Below are 11,505 nucleotides of genomic sequence, written 5' to 3' on the forward strand. Positions count from 1 at the left end.
AGAATTAGTTTTATTTTTTTATTTCCAAGATTAATTATCGACATGAATATCAGGCAGTGACCACAGTTGCTGTCTATTTGTCCACACCAAAGAACTCCGCGAATGTTCTGTGTGGTTCAGAGACCTGCTCCACTTCCACGACAGCAAATCCCTTCACAGGCCTCCCTTTAAGTCTCTCCACCTGCTTCACACCTAACTGCCCCTCCACCACGGTCTCGGGCTGTGAGGTTGTCGTCCCCTCCTGGGTCAGAGCAGGCTTTGTGTTGTATTCAACCGACCACGACTTGCTGGTGACCATCTTGGTGGTGGCTAGAGTACACAGAGCAAGATAGATGCTAAACTTCCTCACCGACACAGACTGAATAAATGGATAATCATTGATGGCGATAGGCTAAACTTTGGGCAGAAATGTTTGAAAATGGCTTTCCAAATAAAAATGATTCATATCATAATGAGGCCATCTTTACAAGCGTAAAAAAGTACTCTTGACCAAAACAACCTCACACAATGGTACTCACCAGAGGGGACAGCAGAGCTACATGTGGACTCACAACAGGAGCAGACTGAAGAAGCTCCATACAGCTCCTTCCATCTGATTGGACCAGACCAAGACGTGTCAGAGCAACACGAGTCTTTTTTCTATTATTCATGGTTTTCTATCATCTTTTGGCGGGGCTATATGGATAAAGTATCAGACAGCGTCAGTATTATCAGGGCTTACCCTCCTGCTGCGGAATCGTAAGTGCAGGCCTTGGCAGTTGAAGAGGGGACAGACCTCCCTACAGACATAGCACAGTGCGTGTAGAGCTGCTGTGGCTGAAGAGGAGAGGCTCAGGCTGATTCAAATGTGGCGCAGAATCTACAGTTTGCATCCTTATGTACATACTACTTCCAATGCAATGTAGAGTCAGCAGACCTCGGTAAATCAATTGCACAGACAAGGGAAAGGAAAAGATATTCAAGCTCAGTAGTTATAATGCTTGATGAAGGCCATATATTGCATAGGAAATCTAATGATCTAATGATCAACTACTGGTCAGTTGACTAAGGTTACTGTTGCATATTATGAATGGAGCGCATCTTCAGAATGTGCATCCTTAACATACCTGCCCTGCTGTCATTCCCTGAAACAGGAAAGCATCCATGGTAAACCTCACAACATTCCTTTTATATGGGATGAATCTGGAGCCACTGTCATTTCTGCTCTCAACCATGCACCTGTGCAGAAAATAGATTACTGTTAAATCCAAGAAGTTCCTTAAAAAGGGTCAATCTGCAATTGCTACATTCATGTTTGGACTTACAAAATGTACCCATTGATTCTTGAAGAACGTAACTTATAGATGCTGCATGAGCCTAGTTCAACTGTCGTACAACATCAGAACCCAAAACTATAATTTGGATATCATAGATGGTCAGTACTTGCATCTATTGCGCGGTCTTTGAATTTGAGAGTGGTTCCATTTCTCCAGCCCCCTCCCTCAGGTTTTTGCCAAAACATGAGCTGGGATTTGTTTTGTTATTGTTTCAGCTACAGATTGCCTCTTTAAAAGCAAAGTACTGTGCAAATGAGACTGATAGAAGTGATCTGGCATACTGTATGTCTACATTACCCAAAATTGTCAATGACTGTAAAGTGAGGCATAGAGGAGTGTGAATGCTTAATGGTCACATTACACGAGAGGGCATAGAGACGTCCATCTTTAGACATGGAGGGCGCTTCAGCCTGAAAGTACATGGGCTTTCCCATAGAGTACACATCGGATTGGGCAAGTCTCTCCCATTGAGCTGAGGGAGAGAGAATGAGAAGTCAGATCTTTCAATTACCTGAGGGCTCTTTTAAGTATTCTATAACATGAGGACTATGACTCATCTATACCCTACCATTACGTGCAGTGAGCATAGAATGGGTTCTGTTCTTCATTGGTTTGGAGACCTTGTGTACAATGTTCAACATGTAGCCTATTTTGTAGGAGTAATGATATCTGGAAAGAACTAAGCAAATCTAAATAGCCATTGACTATAAATCAACTTTTAAATGTTGTGCCAACCTGACTCATCTATGTACTTCCTGTGTATGCAATGATAACCCCCTCCAGTGACATGAACTCAAGGTAAACATCAATCCATCATAAAATAGTGTAAATACTGTAGGTCACCTGTTGAAGTGACAGACAACTCGCAAGGTGAATGGTGCAGCTCGCCTGATATACCCTTGGAGATTCGGAGGGTCATATCGAAGTGTGTTGGAGTAGGCCACACGATTATTTACTAGCGATTTTATTGAAGATAAGTATGCCCATGTCAATATCAACAAGGTATTTCTGGGAAATGTAGGCCTATGAATGTTGACAAACACATTCACTGGAAAACCTTACCGAGCGCTTGCTCCCACAAGGCCGAGGTCGTATTCGAATAGGGAATATTTTTTAGATTTATTGGCTTGGCATGTTCCTGTTTGACCTGCACGAACATCTTGTTGATGTTACAAAGTGTTATCATTTCGCGGGCTTGACTTTTTGGACCAGATAGCTTCTGTGTTGGTACACCGTGTCAGTGTTTTCCTGCCTTTATCCGGTAATTGTTTGTGTCCAGTTCCACGGACTGGAGAGAAATGTTCCATGTCTACCAGCGGCACCCTTGAGTTCTGGAACACAGGTAGTTCGTGGTAAGATGGTGAATCTTCGGCGAGTAATACCTTCACGAATGGTTTTATAAATGACTGGCGTTCATTTGAGCCTCCCTCTGCTCTTAGACAATGCAAAAGTTAAAAAGTTGAAGATATAAAACATCTATATTCCTGTACAATAACTCAAGCAAAATCAGGCCCTGTGTCAATTCATCTCCATAGGTATGCCGCGTTCAAATACTAGTCGGAACTGGGAAGCTTGGGAATTTCCGACTTGCAGATTCGTTGACAACCAGTTGGCAATTCGAATATTTCCGAGTTTCCTAGTTTCAACTAGAACATGAACGCGGCAGTATGCGCCAGAATCAAAAACACCTGTTGGAGATCTAGTCGACTATTGGTGCGCACAACGCTCGTGCCACCGAGGCCATTTGAACTGCAGGAAAAATATTAGATCAATTGGATTCAAATATTATAATATATGATTATGCCTACCTATAAGTTTTGATAGGCTAGACAAAAATTGACAGAGCCAATAAAAATTAAGACATACTTAAATATAGAAAATACAAATATACAATTATAGATGATATCCAGACAATGTATTATCCATACAGTGGATGCTTTATACAGTGAGGAAAAAAGTATTTGATCCCCTGCTGATTTTGTACGTTTGCCCACTGACAAAGAAATGATCAGTCTATAATTTTAATGGTAGGTTTATTTGAACAGTGAGAGACAGAATAACAACAACAAAAAAATCCAGAAAAACGCATGTCAAAAATTTTATAAATTGATTTGCATTTTAATGAGGGAAATAAGTATTTGACCCTCTCTCAATCAGAAAGATTTCTGGCTCCCAGGTGTCTTTTATACAGGTAACGAGCTGAGATTAGGAGCACACTCTTAAAGGGAGTGCTCCTAACCGCAGCTTGTTAACTGTATAAAAGACACCTGTCCACAGAAGCAATCAATCAATCAGATTCCAAACTCTCCACCATGGCCACAACCAAAGAGCTCTCCAAGGATGTCAGGGACAAGATTGTAGACCTACACAAGGCTGGAATGGGCTACAAGACCATCGCCAAGCAGCTTGGTGAGAAGGTGACAACAGTTGGTGCGATTATTCGCAAATGGAAGAAACACAAAAGAACTGGCAATCTCCCTCGGCCTGTGGCTCCATGCAAGATCTCACCTCGTGGAGTTGCAATGATCATGAGAACGGTGAGGAATCAGCCCAGAACTACACGGGAGGATCTTGTCAATGGTCTCAAGGCGGCTGGAACCATAATCACCAAGAAAACAATTGGTAACACACAATGCCGTGTGGCTCAGTTGGTAGAGCATGGTGTTTGCAATGCCAGGGTTGTGGGTTCGATTCCCACGGGGGACCAGTATGGAAAAAATTTATGAAATGTATGCATTCCCTACTGTAAGTTGTTCTGGATAAGAGCGTCTGCTAAATGACTAAAATGTAAATGTGAAGGACTGAAATCCTGCAGTGCCTGCAAGGTCCCCCTGCTCAAGAAAGCACATATACATACCTGTAGGAAGTTTGCCAATGAACATCTGAATGATTCAGAGGACAACTGGGTGAAAGTGTTGTGGTCAGATGAGACCAAAATGGAGCTCTTTGGCATCAACTCACTGTGTTTGGAGGAGGACGAATGCTGCCTATGACCCCAAGAACACAATCTCCACTGTCAAACATGGAGGTGGAAACATTATGTTTTGGGGGTGTTTTCTGCTAAGGGGACAGGACAACTTCACCGCATCAAAGGGACGATGGACGGGGCCATGTACCGTCAACTCTTGGGTGAGAACCTCCTTCCCTCAGCCAGGGCATTGAAAATGGGTCGTGGATGGGTATTCCAGCATGACAATGACCCAAAACACATGGCCAAGGCAACAAAGGAGTGGCTCAAGAAGAAGCACATTAAGGTCCTGGAGTGGCCTAGCCAGTCTCCAGACCTTAATCCCATAGAAGATCTGTGGAGGGAGCTGAAGGTTCGAGTTGCCAAACGTCAGCCTCGAAACCTTAATGACTTGGGAGAAGATCTGCAAAGAGGAGTGGGACAAAATCCCTCCTGAGATGTGTGCAAACCTGGTGGCCAACTACAAAAAACATCTGACCTCTGTGATTGCCAACAAGGGTTTTTCCACCAAGTACTAAGTCATGTTTTGCAGAGGGGTCAAATACTTATTTCCCTCATTAAAATGCAAATCATTTCATAACATTTTTGACATGCGTTTTTCTGGATTTTTGTTGTTGTTATTCTGTCTCTCACTGTTCAAATAAACCTACCATTAAAATGATAGACTGATCCTTTCTTTGTCAGTGGGCAAACGTACAAAATCAGCAGGGGATCAAATACTTTTTTCCCTCACTGTACTTTGTTAGCTCTCATTTTCAACTTTTTTGACAGATAAATGTGGGATATTGTTAATTCTATGCCTAGATGTAAAAGAAAGTGTTAAGCACATTATTTTACATTACTTGAGCAAACACCATGTGTGTGCTTTGCTCATCTCTAGAAAATGGTCAGTTCAATGGAAAATATCTCCTCTGTCCATATTTCATGTACAGAAAGCACACATTTATTGGGTTAAACACCTGGGCCACGTTCAGCAGAATACAATGTTTTGGAACAGACAGAAATATGGCATGTACATTATAACAAACATGCCTCCAACAATTACAAGAAGGAATCATGCCAGCTCTGTTCATCACATTTATATCTGAAAGGTTTCGACGACGCTAGGCATCTGAACGTGGTCATGTTTTCCTTATGTATTTAGCGACAGTAGCATTATCTTTAAAGGTGGGTAAATCACAGTGAGAGAGTGAATGAGAGGAGAGAGAGTGCAGAGCCAGTCCAGTAGAGGGCAGAGGGGGCTGCAGCGTCATTACACAGGTGGGTAGAACAGCATTCATTGGTAAAGGTGAAGTTGAGGCCCATGGCGTACTTCTCACCAGTCAGGCCACACAGGGCGGAGAGGACACAGCTCTTCTCATACAGTGTCACACTGAACGCTCCTGTAGATTAAAGGTGTTTATGACTGAGTTAGCGTTACATTAATGGTGTTATTTGTACACACTCAATCACAAACATGCGGGCACAGACACACACACAATGTATGTAACTTAAGGAGCTCTCACCGCGCTTCCCCACAGCTTTGCTGGACAGACATAGCTGACCTGGAGGACACTTCTGAGGGAACTTGATACAGTCCAGTGGGGAGATGGCAGGGAAGACACAGGTGAAGCAAAACAGAGGAACTGAAAGAGAAAGATATTGATTACACTAAGTACAAAGTAAAACTAAAGTTTGGCGCAGGGACTGAAGGATAGTAGAGATTTTTAATAGGTAATATTGGCAGTGAAGATTATCAGAGGAAGAAGCTGAAGTCTTGATGGACTGTTGAGGGAAATGGGTGGGAGAGGCTTAAACAATGCTGTTAATGTAATAATGCACAAGTCAATGTACAAAGCTAAAGACCAATTAAGCAATTAGCTTCTCCCATAAACACACATGCACACACAAACACAGTATATGATACATTGCAATATAAGTATTCAATTTCTAACTCCTTTCTCTTCCGCTTACCCACAGATGGTACCAGACACAGTAAAAGCAGACGGCATAGAAGCTGCGACATCACTTGTTTTTTTTGTCTCTCTCCAAAACAAAGACAATATCCTGTATTCCCTTTGATTTGACTGCTTTCCCAGCTCCTCAAGACCTTTCGGTCTTCTCGTTATCTAGTTAGTCTAGATAAATGATCCTCTAAAAAAACAATTACTTTTTGCAACCTTCTCTTATCCAGTAAAATGTGTTGATATTGTCCTTTCTGGGGATGCGCCTGTGCAAACTTAATGGTATTATGCCAGTACTTTTAGTCTTCTCTCGCTTCATGCATCGTCTGCACAGATCTGAAGATAGCCTCTCGTTTTCCTTGATACTACCTTAAATATCTCCAAACATCTCCCCACCCCAACACATCTGATTCAATTAGGACATTAGCCACCCAGTGATAAGACTGAAGTCACTCCTCCACCATGGCTGATTGTAAAGTTTGCACTGGAATCTGCATAAATACTAAAGTCGAAACAAACTATTTGAGTATTCAGTTAAATAGTGTGTATTGCAAGGAAGATACACAAATATATTGCTGGTATCTACAGTACTGCTTTGTATAGAGGGCCTTTATACAGTGATTCTGTAACCACTCAATAAAGAAGAGGCTTATTGAATCATCCCTTATTTCTTAATGAAACACATGAAGTTTAGAGGGAGGACTGTCAAGTGACTTGCAGTCTTATGACTCGGACTGAAGAGGAGGGGGCGATGGAGACTGGACTTTATAACAGTATACATTTATTCACAGGTGAAGATGAACATAAACAGTACACTGTTCGTGATTCTAATGCAGTCTATGCTGAACATATTCAATTCGCATTATAGATGCCAAGCTGTACAAAATGGCAGTATGACAAGGAGATCAAGTACAGGCCAATGAAACCCATGCACATTTCTGCTCTAAGGGACTCCCAAACAATAAGCAATGGGGCTGAGTTTGCAGAGAAATACTGTTTATGTTTATTTCAAGTACACGTTAATGGTGTAATGCAGAAATGTGGTTAATTGAGAGTTGGGATGCCACACATGACTAGGTTAAACATACCTTCCTAATCATCAGCACATTGGTCCCGCTTTCACTTCATATCCAGGATAAAACACACACATGCCGTTTGTATACAACTATAGACGGGCTCTTCTCTTTCCTTGATTCCTCTCCTCATCTTCTTCTCAAAATGCATTGAAGGAGAAGATCAGAGGGGAGGAACCTTATATCTTTCTTCCCTCTGATCTTCTCCTCCAATGCATTTTTGAGAAGGAACCAAGGAGAGAGGAAACATTGAAGATAGATGAATTGAGTCATGCACTACATAATGAGTTTAGTACGACCCCTGTTGGAGGAAAGTGGGCATTGCTCGTCTGTCGACCAGCTGCCGCCGCAGCCTGACCGCAGCAGCCTGACCCACAGCAGAGTCCACTTGCTCTGCAGCCCTCTTGCCGTGCAGGTTGTCCACCAGCTGCAGACATGTGCCCTGCAGCCTGGAGAGCTCCTCTTTAGAGGACAGCAGGCAACATCTCAACACAGAACTACCCTGAGAGAAAAACAAGACTCAGAGGGCGAATTCTAGCATGAGAACAAGCACTTAACTCAACAATTGCATAAATCATGCATTGATGTCAATGGAAGACTTGCACAGAAATTTGAGTCTACTACAGTAAAATGGCCAAGTACATAATATAAGAGAAAGTGTCAATCATGTTCGGTTTTAGAGGAAGACCGTTAGTTACCTGTATGAGATGAGCAGCCTCAGGTAACTGGGTCCCAGGGTGTCTGTGGTAAACTTTTACTATAGGCCTGTTCAGTTTCTCTCTGGAAAGTATATCCCCACTGTACTCAGGGCCCTGGAAAACACATGACAACATAAGAAGATAGGGGTGGAGTAGTGAAGTCACCCACTACAACATTATTACACCGACATTAGTGGCCCTTTCTTTACCAAATAAGGACAGATACAGACACCATCTGTATCTTATCCATGACAAAGCCTACAGATGGTTCCACTCACATACTGACCAGTGCTCTGTCATGGCTGTGACTAACGCAGTTCAGCTGCCTCTGTTAGCGGAAAATGGCCTGCCTGGAGGCTGAAGACATAATTGTGAAATCTTGCTGTGCGAGAGAATGAGTTTTACTATTGTGACTTTTAAACGTTAAATACTATCGTATGTCCCATGCTGTACCTTCAGAGTGACTGTCTCAGCTATTTTCTTCACCAGAGCTTAATTGACAGTACAGTGGGCAGCTTTTTGCCTGGTGATGGCATTGCCAATCATCTGCCTGATGTTCTCTCGTAGCAGCTGTGATTGGTTCACAGCCAGAGTGGTAGACTCCAGAACCTACTTAGATGTGGGTAATTATTTATTTTACAGACCTGTTTCAGCTGATATTTGCCTAGTAGCCGCTAAGAGTGTATAGTAGAAATGGGCAACTTGTGGGACTAACTAGCAAATGGTAAGCCTACAGCTGCTGGTTTAAATAAATCCAGAATAAATAAATGAATGGTTATTACATAACTACACTGTCACCATGTAGTGTAAGACAAAAACTAGGTGAATCACTGACAAAACAAAGTGTAACCACAATAGGCACTATATGGGACAAGGTGACGTCAATGCAGTGCCGTACACTGTGTTACATTAGTACAGTACGCTATTGACATAGCATCTGGAGTGAAGGGGTCAATAGGCTGTGGTAGTTTTATGAGGCCTTGGGAGTTCCCCCCTCTCCCTGCAGAGAGAGAGAGAACCAGAGCGAGTGTGTGGTAGAAGCTCAAGAACATTTGTGTCATGCGCAAAGTAGATGTCCTAACCGACTTGCTAAAGCTATAGTTTGTTAACAAGAAATTTGTGGAGTGGTTGAAAAACGAGTTAATGACTCCAACCTAAGTGTATGTAAACTTCCACTTCAACTGAATAGCCAACAGGATTGAACATACTGCACACTCCTTATCTACTAATTTAATTCATCATAACTTTCAAATATTAAACTCACCATTGTCCCCGTGGTTTGGGATCTGAGTTTATTCTTACACAAAGCATCACCACCTCCATCCACATCATTTGTGTCTGTGCGCCTGGGGGTAAACGCGGTGGCGCTACTGCTCCGCACACATCTGATAGACCCTGACCGTCCTGCGTCGGTTTGCCGGACCAAGTGTTCCGCTCGTCGTATAGAGTGCACCGTATCATCTCGCCAAGACTGCGGTCCTATTGCCACAGAGAGGGGAACTGACTGAACAGGCATTTATTTACTCGAGTCTTTTTTTTTTTTTTACATTTAAACTCAGCAAAAAAAGAAACGTCCTCTCACTGTCAACTGCGTTTATTTTCAGCAAACTTAACATGTGTAAATATTTGTATGAACATAAGATTCAACAACTGAGACAAACTGAACAAGTTCCACAGACATGTGACTAACATAAATGGAATAATGTGTACCTGAACAAAGGGGCGGTCAAAATCAAAAGTAACAGTCAGTATCTGGTGTGGCCACCAGCTGCATTAAGTACTGCAGTGCATCTCCTCCTCATGGACTGCACTAGATTTGCCAGTTCTTGCTGTGAGATGTTACCCCACTCTTCCACCAAGGCACCTGCAAGTTCCCGGACATTTCTGGGGGGAATGGCCCTAGCCCTCACCCTCCGATCCAACAGGTCCCAGACATGCTCAATAGGATTGAGATCCGGGCTCTTCGCTGGCCATGACAGAACACTGACATTCCTGTCTTGCAGGAAATCACGCGCAGAACGAGCAGTATGGCTTGTGGCATTGTCATGCTGGAGGATCATGTCAGGATGAGCCTGCAGGAAGGGTACCACATGAGGGAGGAGGATGTCTTCCCTGTAACGCACAGCGTTGAGATTGCCTGCAATGACAAGCTCAGTCTGATGATACTGTGACACACCGCCCCAGACCATGACGGACCCTCAACCTCCAAATCGATCCCGCTCCAGTGTACAGGCCTCGGTGTATCAATCATTCCTTCGACGATAAATGCGAATCCGACCATCACCCCTGTTGAGACATACCGCAACTCGTCAGTGAAGAGCACTTTTTGCCAGTCCTGTCTGGTCTAGCGACGGTGGGTTTGTGCACATAGGCGACGTTGTTGCTGGTGATGTCTGGTGAGGACCTGCCTTACAGCAGGCCTACAAGCCCTCAGTCCAGCCTCTCAGCCTATTGCGGACAGTCTGAGCACTGATGGAGGGATTGTGCGTTCCTGGTGTAACTCGGGCAGTTGTTGTTGCCATCCTGTACCTGTCCCGCAGGTGTGATGTTCGGATGTACCAATCCTGTGCAGGTGTTGTTACACGTGGTCTGCCACTGCGAGGACGATCAGCTGTCCGTCCTGTCTCCCCGTCTTAGGCGTCTCACAGTACGGACATTGCAATTTATTTCCCTGGCCACATCTGCAGTCCTCATGCCTCCTTGCAGCATGCCTAAGGCACGTTCACGCAGATGAGCAAGGACCCTGGGCATCTTTCTTTTGGTGTTTTTCAAAGTCAGTAGAACGGCCTCTTTAGTGTCCTAAGTTTTCATAACTGTGACCTTAATTGCCTACCGTCTAAGCTGTTAGTGTCTTAACGACCGTTCCACAGGTGCATGTTCATTAATTGTTTATGGTTCATTGAACAAGCATGGGAAACAGTGTTTAAACTCTTTACAATCTAGATCTGTGAAGTTATTTGGATTTGTACGAATTATCTTTGAAAGACAGGGTCCTGAAAAAGAGACGCTTCTTTTTTTGCTGAGTTTATTAATTACCAGGTCTCTTTAGATTAGGCTACTAAAGTACAACAAGTTCACCTCAACCTCCGAGGGCCAAATAAACTAGTGTTGAAATACTATCTCCAAAACAACCGTTCCCAAGTAACCAGAAACCATGGTCCTGCTTGTGATTGGACAAGAGGTCAGTCAGTTGTGGGGTTGACTGAGGTCATGTCGAGATGGGATCCAGCTTTTGTCAAATTTACGAGCCCAAAAATATTTCTTGCTAACCCCAACCTAATTCTCAACACGTTAATTATCCTAACCTGCTGCGTAAGTTCTCCTAAACCACCTACAAAAAGTACATTCTGACAAATGCTGGATCCCTTCTAGCCATGACCGTTTACTGGGGATCATATTCCAAGTGTGAAGTACAGAGCAAATGAGACACCCACGGGTCATGAAAGTCCCTTTGATCATCCATGACATAAGCAGCAAAGTACATGCAATGAAAACAGACTAGATTCA

The 11,505-nt window shown here is 43.3% G+C and overlaps 2 protein-coding genes across 2 annotated transcripts; both read right to left on the minus strand.

Annotated features, from left to right (window-relative positions):
- Positions 1–73: 73 nt before the first annotated feature.
- Positions 74–2,502, minus strand: LOC106605196 (zona pellucida sperm-binding protein 3-like). The gene is made up of 8 exons (XM_082974930.1): positions 2,379–2,502; positions 2,160–2,271; positions 1,885–1,985; positions 1,614–1,788; positions 1,107–1,218; positions 722–816; positions 519–592; positions 74–309 (listed from the first exon to the last, which is right to left on the minus strand). Exons 1-8 carry the CDS (start codon positions 2,500–2,502, stop codon positions 74–76), a joined length of 1,029 nt encoding a protein of 342 aa, XP_082831056.1.
- Positions 2,503–6,296: 3,794 nt separating this feature from the next.
- LOC123743125 (uncharacterized) lies at positions 6,297–11,230 on the minus strand. Its single transcript, XM_045718402.2, has 3 exons — positions 9,263–11,230; positions 7,999–8,112; positions 6,297–7,802 (listed from the first exon to the last, which is right to left on the minus strand). Exons 1-3 carry the CDS (start codon positions 9,512–9,514, stop codon positions 7,590–7,592), a joined length of 579 nt encoding a protein of 192 aa, XP_045574358.2. The 5' UTR covers positions 9,515–11,230; the 3' UTR covers positions 6,297–7,589.
- Positions 11,231–11,505: the final 275 nt, after the last annotated feature.

This window comes from Salmo salar, chromosome 05 (genome assembly GCF_965601325.2).
Source record: "Salmo salar chromosome 05, fSalSal1, whole genome shotgun sequence".
Taxonomy (NCBI): domain Eukaryota; kingdom Metazoa; phylum Chordata; class Actinopteri; order Salmoniformes; family Salmonidae; genus Salmo; species Salmo salar.